The sequence below is a fragment of the Leptonychotes weddellii genome, chromosome 1 (genome assembly GCF_054177405.1).
Source record: "Leptonychotes weddellii isolate Sample4059 chromosome 1, ASM5417740v2, whole genome shotgun sequence".
NCBI classification, from domain to species: domain Eukaryota; kingdom Metazoa; phylum Chordata; class Mammalia; order Carnivora; family Phocidae; genus Leptonychotes; species Leptonychotes weddellii.
The window spans coordinates 151,592,171-151,603,594 of NC_138369.1; the positions used below are offsets into that span (position 1 = coordinate 151,592,171).

Consider the following 11,424-nt stretch of genomic DNA (forward strand, 5'->3'; position numbering starts at 1 on the left):
GTTCTACGAAAATTATTTTAAAACAATTTAATTTCATAAAAAGTGAGAAATCCCAGTAAGTTTGTATGTTTAATGCATAGTATATTTATCCTTCTGGCATATTGCTGTCCAAGATTTAAAATTACTGGGCAGAAATAAGTCCTCTAGGATATGTTGAAGATATTTAAATTACTGTTTTTAGCTATGACTCTTATAAGCAAAATGTATAAACTTTTCTAAACCATTTTTCAAGGTCGTCCACCAAAACTTACTCAACCTCCACCTCCTCGGAACAGCAATGACCTCAAAAACACTACAGCCCCTCCAAAAATAGCCAAAGGTATGCCTTCTTTAAGTGTGAGAATTTGGTATTCCCTGGATTTGTGGTATAATTTTCCATAAATGTATTAAAAGCATCATAAAATAACTTTGTTTTAATCAAATTGATGTAGATAAAAGAATAAAGAGTTACTAAAACTTTTTCCAAGGTCGAGCCCCAAAATTTACTCAACCACTACAACCTCGCAGTAACAATGAGTTTCCTGCACAGACGGAGCAAACAACAGCCACTCCTGATATCAAAAATACTACCGTGACTCCAAGTGTCACCAAAGGTATGCAAATCCAGAAATTAACACCTGTTACATAGTAGCATTTTATATTGTTTGTAACTTAATTTTCAGGAGCATTTCCAGCTTTTAAACCCTCAGTTTCTTTTCCTCTTAACTGTATTTCTTTCTTTTTTTTTTTTTTTGAGGTTTTTTTTTTAATTTATTTGACATAGAAAGAGGGAACACAAGGAGGGGGAGTAGGAGAGGGAGAAGCAGGCTTCCAGCTGAGCAGGGAGTCTGCTTCTCCCTCTGACCCTCCCCCCTCTCATGTGCTCTCTCTCTCTCTCATCTCTCTCTCTTTCAAATAAATAAATAAATAAATCTTTAAAAAAAAAAAAAACTTTTATTATTCTCCTTGGAAAAGAAACTGATTACATTGCTCTGATTTCTCTTCTCTGGCGTCATTGTAGAATTGTTCTTTAAATATTTAGAGATGGCTGCTGTATTCTGGGTCTCCTCTTGTGATCTTTTTTTTCCCACCACAGCTAAACACAAGGAGTCTCTATTTCTAGAAATAACTAAAACCATACCAGGAAACAAACTTTTTTTTCCCCCTCTGGTTATATATTAATTTGTTGGATAGGGAATTTGGTGGCAAAAAGGGAAGAAGGGGGAAAAACCAATTTGGGTGGAAACTGACACTTTTTAAAAAATACTGTGAGTTAATATATTCATTAAAAAACTTCAGTCTCTATTTTGAAAATGTTTACGATCGTAATTTTTTCATATTATAAATATAAATGTAGTAGAATTTACTTTCAAATTTTATTACCGATAAATAAGGTATTAACACATATGAAACATAATACTTTGATTTTACTAGTTGTTGAAAAACAAAATTCCAGTTGAATTCGGAAGAAACCATCAGTGTCATAGAGGAATTAATTTCAGTGTTGGCAGATAAAGCATTTTCAGGAAAGTGCAGAGAAGAGAAAGCAATTCATTCCGAGTAACTTGTGCCACACAGAACTTTATTCATTCTCATTTTCTGAAAATTTGCCTGATTCAGGTAACTCTCTCCAACTTTCCACATATCACTTTTTTTCCCATCTTCTAAGGTATTTTCTAAACAGACCACTTTCTCATGCTGCTGGAAAAGCTAAAGAGAAGCAAGACTTCCTAGAGACAAGAGATCTCAGTGTCCCACAGAACTTATCATTTTACAGAAGACGTCTGTTTGGGCAGAATCCCAGACCACATGTCTGGATGGAAGAACAGTCATTTGAAAGTATTGCTCATCTTAAAGTCTGATTATAGAATCTTAAAATCTCAAGACTAAAACTGTCCTTAAAGTGTTTTCTTCCAGAGCTAGCATTCCTGTAAGCTTCAGAAGAATAACAAAGAATGTACAGGTCTTTTCAGTTAAAGACCTCTTGTCTCCTTTTCTCTGGGATGGTGGTATATAGACTTTTTATTCTTTTTTGAACCTAAGCAGATTTTTTGAAACCTCTGATTAAATCGAACTGTATCTACCTGAACCTGATTATTCTCTCTCCAGTTTCACAAATTTTAGGGATAAAGCACATTTACCCTTCTGACTTCTTAGTGCTTTCTAGCCCTGAGTCATGATCTCTGTTTTATGCACTTCTCCTTTTCCATTTCTACATCCAGGCTGAGAGCGATGCTAGAGAAAATCATATCGTGGTCAGATTTGTGCCACTGTAGCTTCCTGAATCCTCTCCAGAGGGGGCCCTCAGCACCAGCCGGGGGTCTTTCTCTTTCTCCGGTTAGCTCTTCGGTCTCTTCTCAGCAGTCACTTCTCCATGTGTTTCAAACCCTTGACTCAGAGATTCTTTACTCACTCTCAGTTACCACTTCAACTTTTCAAAGAAAGTAAAAGCAAGTAGAAGGAAACTCCCTGTTTGTGGGGCCTGTAAACTCACCTGCACCCTCTGTCCACTGTGTGGAAGGAGGGAGTTCCTTGTACTGTCCAAGGCTGATCCACCTGTGCCCTTGTTGCCATCCATCCACCTTCTCAGAGGCCTCCGGTTATTGATTATCCTCTCCCTCTCCCGCATCGGCAGCCTCTTTCTCTCTTGGATACAACCATAAGGGTACCTAAGACGCTGTGGGTGAGGCCCCACAGTGTCTGGCGCTTAGCCCCCGGCAGGGATCAGCGGTGGCTGTGGCTGTCCTCATTGCCAGGATGGGGGGGTGGGGGGTGCAAATTAGGGAAGAAGCTGGTGTCTCAAGCGACCTTAGGCAGACCATTTGCTGTATCTGGGCCTGGGCTTCCTTATCTGTGGAGGGAGATAAGAGGATTGAACGATCTCCTAATCCCTGCAGGCTCAAGCATTGTCCTTTTCTGCCCTGTTGATACAATTGGCTTTTTCACACTTAACATGTGTTGTTATCTTCCCATATCTATAAATATTTCCCCCATCCCCCTAATATACACATTCCCAATTGCTGGATAACATTTTACTATGAGAAAGATATTATGATGTATTATTCCCTTTCGTTTTTGGGCATTTGGATTATTTCCAGTTTTTCACTCTTGAAGATACAGAAGCCACTTTAAAAATGCATCTTTGAATGCTATCTTAATTTTTTTCTAAGAATAAATTCTAGACATGGAATTGCCAAGTAATCAATTTTTATACATATTGCCCCAAAATGATACAGAAAGTATCCATTTAAAGTCCCATAAAAATAACTGTTTCTTGATATTCTTTCTAACAATTATTCTTTTAAATACTTGCCAATTCGATGAGCAGAAATAACATCTTATTCTTGTTTTAACTTCTGTTTCTGTGATTACTAGTGAAGCTAACATGTTGAATACTCACGTTTTTTAATTGTATTGCTCATTCATCTCTGCTGATTTTTCTATTGATTGGTTTTGACGTGTAAATTCTGTCATATATAGATGATAGTAACCCTTTATCAGATATTCAGAAATATATTTTCCAAGTTTTTCATTGATCTTTCAGTTTGTCTTGGTGATTTGAAAAGCTACTATGAAAAGTTTTAAGTGTATACAAAGCTGAAGCAAGTAGTGTGACACACTTACACGTTATCTGTGAAAGCTTCTGCCATTACACACGCCCATTCTCGTTTCATGAACAATGTGTGTGGCAGTTTTTGAGATAGAAAAGCTTTGAAGGATGATGTGGGTAACCTTCCCACTTTATCTTCATGACTCTGCCTTTGGTGTGTTTTCAGATGTAGCCTTGGCTGCAGTCCTAGTCCCGGTGCTCGTCATGGTGCTCACCACCCTCATCCTTGTAGTAGTGTGTGCTTGGCATTGGAGAAACAGGTGAGTCCCGAACCAGCTCACCTGCTTGGTCCTAGAAGGGGTGGTTCCAAGTGTGAAATAAAAACTAGATATACAAGGTGAACTACCATTCACCTTTTTGAGAAGGGGAGAGTTAAGGTAGTTATTAAAGTCAAAATACATTGGTTTGTCCTTTCCATAAAAAATGAGTATGTTCAATAGCATCGTCAGTTACTGAGTGCCTTTATTGTATCAAAATGTGCTTTACGTGCTGGAATATACACGTTAATAAGAACGACAGTCTGACACATAATAGTTGCTTAGTAATATTTCCTGAAAGAACGAGACACAACTCCTATCTCCCAGGTGTTTGGCAGGGTTGATTGACAAGACACGGAACTGTAATATGGCTGGAGGAGTTCTTTTTGAAGTGCCGGGGAGCGCAGATGTGAGAATCATGAGAGTTATCTGAAACCTTTTCTGCAGGAAAGAGTAATCCTCAAGTTTGTTTCTCCTTAACGAGAACGTTGGATTTGCCTGGATGGAGGAAGGTAGAGAACAGCCCAGACTCTGCTTGAGCGAAGGCGCAGAGACGTGGAGTGCAGGCAGGGCAGTGAGTGCTCACGCGCGCGCGGGGCACGGGAGAGCGCTGAGGAAGAACTGTGCAGACGCAGCCTGGGCCTGGGTCCGGGAGGGCTTCGGGGACAGAGGGATTCAGGTTTCATTCGGTAGGTGGGGGTCTCCCTGAGGGCGGTGAGGCAGACGGGTGAGATTATGAGATGAGGCGCAACTGTCTGTCTGCTAAGGGAGGAGGAGGGGTCCCAGATGATCGGAAGTTTCTGGCTTGTGCACTTAGACCAGGAGAGATGTCCTGGGTGGAGATGACAAAGCAGGAGGGACAGGTTTGGTGGACGAGAGAGTGACTTCATTCGTTCCCTCAGCTCTGTGAGCTCCTGCCTTGTGCTGAGTACCGAGCGTGTGCTGGGAGTCCAGCGTGAGCCCCAGAGTTCACAGGCTGGGAGAGGATACAGTGCAGAAGGCGGGCAGCCATGGTACCGCCATACACTGCGTGCCGCCAGAGGAAACTGAAGGAGCAGCTGGATCCTGGATTCATGGCTGTAGGAAGGCCGTCTGGACAGAGACCCAGCAAGTTACTCTGAGGGCAGGGCAGGTCCAGGGTGCTCTCGGGGAACTGGGTAGAAGCAATAGGAACAGTGAGGACAGCAGCAACAGCTCGTTTTTATACAGAATGAAAGCCGATTTTAGGCATTAGTGTAAGTTCTTCACATGGTTCAATTCATTTAATCCTCAAAACAACCTACAAAGCAGCTACTGTTTTACCGAGGAAGAAGAGACAGCGCGTACATGACTTGTCTGAGGTCACCCGGTCCACCTGCAGCAGAGCGGAGTGGTCAGTCGGGCAGTCAAGTCTCATCCGCTACGGTCAAAGCCCAGAGGGCGAGGATGGGGAGGCGGAGGCAAGTCCTGAGCTCCGTTTTGGCTGGTGCTTAAAGGACCCTACGGATGCTCAGATTCTCAGGACAAAGATGGAAATCAATGGATTTTGCATAGTTTGTATTTGAAACTGAAACAGACCTAATAATAACTTTCCCATAAGAACCCACACATCACCTGTGGGTCTTTGATGAGATTCTTTTTATCTACAGTCTTAACCTTTCTTACTCCTTTATCCCTTGAGCGGGAACTACCTTGGGTAACAGAATAACTGTCTCAGGAGATGGTTGTGTAAAATTTATTGAGAGTTCAAAATTTATGAGTTTCAGCAGTGGCGACTTTGAAAGGCAAATGAAACAGAGGACCCTGCCGGGTAGGTCAACAAATGGAAATGTGTACTCCTGACTAACTATTAACTTGAGTGTTTATCCTGCACTTCCAGAGCTGTCTTACTCGTGAATTCACTCTGTTTGCTAACATGTTTTTTCTCTATTTTTCCAGAAAGAAAAAAACCGAAGGCACCTACGACTTACCTTACTGGGACCGGGCAGGTAAGCCAGGACTTTGCACCCCCTCCCATCAGGGGAAGTGTCACCCCTCCAGGTGGCAGCAGTGAAAGAGGAGAGCTGTTTTCAGGCCCACCTAAACTCCCCAGCACTTGGGAGAAAAATGATCTTCCTCTAACCTTCTGATCATTTTTACTCTTCTATAAAATCTCTTGTAGCCAATAAGTAATGCAATGAAAAGTAAGGATTTCTCGTAATGCGCCCTCCGTTCCTTTTTCCTGGGAAACCTGTGCGGTTTGTGCCATTTGTGCCACGTATCTGTTTTTCTTGAGGAGACCAGCTTTCTTTGTGGACTATGTAAGCACTGTGGGCCTGATAACACAGTGTGTGTGTGTCACTGTGCTGTGGGTACTTCCCAAGTAGAGCCTAGCAGTTTGAGAATCGGGAGGTCGGCCGTCTCTGCCGTGATGAGTTGTCGTCTTCTGAACTCTACTCTGTGGGGCAGAGGGCAGCAGGCGACACCAGAGGCCCCCTGCAGGTCTCCTACTTTCCGGTCTCGCTACTGGAACAGTTAAAAGGCAGAAGAGTTCACCACTGTGACTAACATAGAAAAAAGCAGTGGTGGGGGCAGATTCTGTGCTGCTAACACCCCAAGGTAGATCTTGGGAAGTATTTTTTCAGAAAAACTTACCAACCAAAACCATCCTACAAGAAACAAACTGTATTTGCCTGCACTTTTATAGGAGTGGTTTGCTTCTGTATATGCTTTTGATAGAAATTTCTACCATGTTCTGCATTGCACTAGATACCCCATTAAAGAAAAAAAAATGAGCTTGAACAACTTAAGGAATTAGAACAAGAACAAACTAAACCCAAAGCTACCAGAAGGAAAGAAATAATAAAGATAAGAGAGAGAAACAAAATGGAGAATGGGAAAATAGAGGAGATCGGTGAAATCAAATGTTAGTTCTTCAAAAAGATCGACAAAATTGACAAACTTTTAGATGGAATAAGAAAAAAGATTGAAACTACTAAAATCAGAAAAGAAAGTGCAGGCATCACTGCTGATTCTACAGAAATGAAAAGGATTATGAGAGTATTATGAACAATCGTATGCCAAAAAATTGAATGAACTAGGTGAAATTGACAAATTACCAGAAATATAAAACCTACCAAGACTAAATCACAAAGAATAGAAAATCTGAATTGACTGTATATAACTACTAAAGAGATTGAGTCAATAATCAAAAATCTCTCAGAAAAATCCTACCAAACATTTAAAGGAGAATTAAGCCTTAAAGATTCCACCAAAAAAAAAAAAGCTGTTAGCACCAATAACTGAGCCAACTATCAGGATACAAAGTCGACACACCTTTTACCTCCTTGGTTCAGTGAACTCCTAAGTATTAATATCAGTTGCATTTCTGTACACAAGCTGAACAATCTGAAAAGGAAATTATAAAAAGTTTCACTTACATTTGCATCAAAAAGAATACTTAGTTCATTTAACCAAGGAGGTAAAAGACTTGTACAATGCAAACTAGAAACATTGCTAAAGAAATTTTAAAAAGACATAAATGAAAACATACCCTGTGTTCGTGGATTGAAAACTTAATACTGTTAACATCTACAGATTCAATATCAATCCCTATCAAAACTCCTGTGACATTTTTTGTACAAACAGAAAAATCCATTCTAAAATTCATATAGAATTTTAAGGGACTCCAAATAGCCAAGACAGTCTTGGAAAAGAAGAATAAAACTAGAAGATTTCACACATCCTGATTTCAGAATTTACTGCAAAGTTAATCAAAGCAGTGTGGTATTGGCATAAATACACACCAGTGGAATGGGGAGCCCAGAAATAAATGCTCCTAAATATGGACAAATGATTTTTGGCAAGGGTGCCAAGACCATTGGGGAAATGACAGTCTTTTCAACAAATGGTGCTAGGAACATTGGATATCCACATGTAAAAGAATGAAGTAGGACTCCTACTTAACACCCATTTGTAAAAATAAACTCAAAAGTGGATGAAAGACCAAAATGTAGTATCTTAAACAATAAAACTTGTAGGAAAAAAACACAGGACAAAAACTTGATGACAGTGGACTTGGCAATGGCTTCTTAGCTATGACAGCAAATGCACAATTAACAAAAGAAGAAATAAAATAGACTTCATGGAAATTTAAAAATTTTGTGTGTCAGAATACACTATCCGGAGAGTAAAAAGGCAACCCACAGAATGGGAGAAAGCATTTGCAAATCATGTATCTGCTAAAGGATTCATACCCAGAATATTTAGAGAACTTCTAAAACACAGCAAAAAAACAATTCACAAATGGACAAAGGACTTTGAGTAGACTTTTCTCCAAAGAATATATACAAATGGCCAATAAGCACAGGAAAAGATGCTCAATATCGCTAATCTTTAGGGAAATGAAAACTGTGAGATAACACCTCACACCCATGAGGTGTCTCCTATCAAAAAAACAGAACAGTAAGAGTTGATGAGGATGTGGAGAAATTAGAATGTTTGTGTACTGTTGGTGGGACTGTAAAATGGTTCGGTGCTGCGGAAAACACTGTGGCTGTTCCTGATAAATGAAAAATAATGACCATATGATCCAGCAGTTCCACCCAACAGAATTAAAAGCAGGGTCTCAAAGAGCTATTTGTACGTCAGTTTTCATTGCAAAGTTATTCACAACAGTTAAAATGTGGAAGCCACCCAAGTGACCATCAGCTGATGAATGGAAAAGCAAAATGTGTTGTACAAGTGCAATGGAATATCATTGAGCCTTAAAAAGGAAAGATTTTCCGTAATATGCTACAAGATGGATGAACCTTGAGGACATTATGCTAGGCAAAATAAGCCAGTCACAAAAAGACAAATACTGTATGATTCCACTTAGATGAAGTACTTAGAGTAGTCAAAATCATAAAGACAGTGAAGACAGTAAGGTGGTGGTTGCCATTGGTGAGGGGAATGAAGAATGGGGAGTCACTGTTTCATGGGGATGGAGTTTTAGTTTTACAAGACGAAAAGTTACAGAGATGGGTGGTAGTGATAGTTGCACAGCAGTGTGCACGACTTTTAAGCCACCTGACCTACACTTAAAAATGCTTAAGGTGGTAAATTTTATGTAAAGTGTATTTTACTACAAAAAATAAAAAAGAGAAGGATTGAACATAGAGGCTAGTTTGTACTAGTGTGTTACAGAAATGGCTTAAATGCAACAGGATTTCTCCCGTAAACAATGTCATCATTTCAGGCCTAGGGTTCTATTTAATGGTCTTTCTTGCTTGCTTACAATCACCATGAAGGTTGGTGGAAAGGAATGAAGCAGTTTCTCCCTGCCAAATCAGTGGAACACGAGGAAACCCCCGTTCGCTACAGCAGCAGTGAAGTTAATCACTTGAGTCCAAGAGAAGTCACCACAGTGCTGCAGACGGACTCTGCAGGTAACCGCGTGCGGCCTTCGCCACAGAGTGGAGGAAGAAACTGCCACACTAGGCTGGAAATTTGAGATTTATGGTGTCTTCTCTCTTTTTCATATGTAAGAGATGAACGGTTTTCTTGAGGTAGAACTGCTTTTTAAAAGGATGACCTTGAGAGAGTCATTTCTGCACCTTAGATGCATACTCCTCTTTTTTGGAGAACATTTCAAAAAGCTCTGGGCATTTTTATCTGTTTACCTGGAGTTTTATTTGAGTGTGAAGAGTAGGAAAGCCGTAGCGAGCCTTACAGTATTTATCCTATTAATCTAGTACATATTTATTTTAAGCACTGTCCTATTTGAGAATATTCTGATAATGGAATGGGTTTTTTTTTCCCCAATGATACACTATTTATAACCTGAAGAGCATAGACATTCTTTGTAAAATTTCATGAATGAGGCTCTATGGCATATTAACTTCTTAGGAGATACAAGATAACATGTTTAATTTTTTTAAGTTGGTTCAGGTAGAGAAATCCATAGGTCTGTATTGATAGGAACAAAAGTGCCGTAAAGAAGTGTGTGTTTTGGGTGTCGGGCTACGGCTGATCCCTGTGTGAATGAGGTGACCTTCCTGTCGTTGGTTCTGTGATATCCACAGAGTATGCACAACCACTTGTGGGAGGAATTGTTGGCACCCTTCATCAGAGATCCACCTTTAAACCAGAAGAAGGGAAAGAAGCAAGTTATGCTGACCTAGATCCTTACAACTCCCCGGTCCAGGAAGTCTACCATGCTTATGCCGAACCACTGCCGATTACCGGGCCCGAATATGCAACCCCCATCATCATGGATATGTCCGGGCACCCCCCAGCCTCAGTTGGTCTTCCCTCAACGTCCACTTTCAAAGCTACAGGGAACCAGCCTCCCCCTGTGGTGGGAGCCTACAACACTCTTCTCTCCAGGACCGACAGCTGCTCGTCCGCCCGCGCCCAGTATGACACCCCAAAAGGTGGGAAACCAGGTGCCAGTGCCCCAGGCGAACTGGTGTACCAGGTGCCACACAGCACACAGGAGGCTTCAGGGGCCGGGGGGGATGGTGAATGTGATGGTTTTCAAGAAACTCTTTGAAGGGGATGCTGCTTGTTACAAAGCATGGTTGTAAAGCACATGGCCTTTCTTGTGTGTTAGTGGTAGTAATGTAGAGAATGTATTACCTGTCTGTCACAGCTGTGGTTGGGGAAGATGTGAGGACTGAGGTACAGGGAACTGCTAATCTTGCCATCTTGCTTTAAGAGCATTACTGTGGCAGTGACGGCTTGCCTGTTAAATTTCAAACATCCTGTTTGTTACTACTGTAAAACACGATTTTTTAATACAGAAAAAGCTCCCTACTATGCACTTCAAAGAAATTAAAAATCCCTGAGTATTTATTACCGATGCTGCAGGTACATTGATGAACTCGAGGTGGCTCTGTACGCCTGACTGGCAATAACGCGTGGTACTGTTCTTGAAATGTCTGATGGCTTGAAATGTTGCTCTTTGTGAAAGGTGGGTACTATCATGAGTTCTTTCTCTTCTATTCCTATACTCCTTATGGATTTTTTTCAAAAATTAGTGATAGAATCATCGTTTTGGTTGTAGTCGTACACTTACCTGTCTTTCCTTAGGAAGGTCTATAGTGGGAAACTGACTTGTGAAGGGTGGGGTCATTGATTTTTCGCCTTTTGACACTCTGAAGAGCTTTCAGACTTCATGGTACGTGACCTGGTTTCATCCCTGCTTGTTCTGTCTGGGACCAGCCCCATTCTTGTGTTTATAAACTGTTTTGAATTTTTTTTTAGTGAGTGATGCTTGCTTCATCAGCCTCATGAATCCTGTAATTGTAAAAAGCTCTAACAGAGATTCTCTCCCTGCCCCCAACTTTATTTGCAACGGGATTGGTCCTAGGCGAGTTGGAGGGCATCTGAGTGAACACTGTAGACAGGAGTCCTTATGTTTACCACAGCGAAAGGCTTAGAATCATTCCTCAGAAGTCATATAAATTACCCTAAAAAAAAAAAAACACAAGAAAACAAAAAACGGATTTGCCCTCTTTGATTTAATATATAGAGATGTTTCTCTGAATCTGAAGTTATTTTTGGTCAAAAAGTATTTCTAATTATCCACAGTAAAATACTGAAAGAAGTAGAAGCCAGCATGAATTCTTCAACTCT

General features: G+C 40.7%; 1 protein-coding gene across 3 annotated transcripts in view; it reads left to right on the top strand.

The window, feature by feature from the left end:
- DCBLD2 (discoidin, CUB and LCCL domain containing 2) overlaps nucleotides 1-10,809 on the top strand; it is an 89,817-nt gene extending 79,008 nt beyond the window's left edge. For all 3 annotated transcript variants that reach the window (XM_081798055.1, XM_006732673.3, XM_081798059.1), the window contains 6 exons: nucleotides 233-319; nucleotides 468-593; nucleotides 3,756-3,849; nucleotides 5,764-5,813; nucleotides 9,096-9,233; nucleotides 9,870-10,809. In XM_081798055.1, coding sequence (XP_081654181.1) covers nucleotides 233-319; nucleotides 468-593; nucleotides 3,756-3,849; nucleotides 5,764-5,813; nucleotides 9,096-9,233; nucleotides 9,870-10,339 — 965 coding nt within the window. In that variant the 3' untranslated portion in view covers nucleotides 10,340-10,809. The remainder of the gene's footprint in view (nucleotides 1-232; nucleotides 320-467; nucleotides 594-3,755; nucleotides 3,850-5,763; nucleotides 5,814-9,095; nucleotides 9,234-9,869) is intronic.
- Nucleotides 10,810-11,424: the final 615 nt, after the last annotated feature.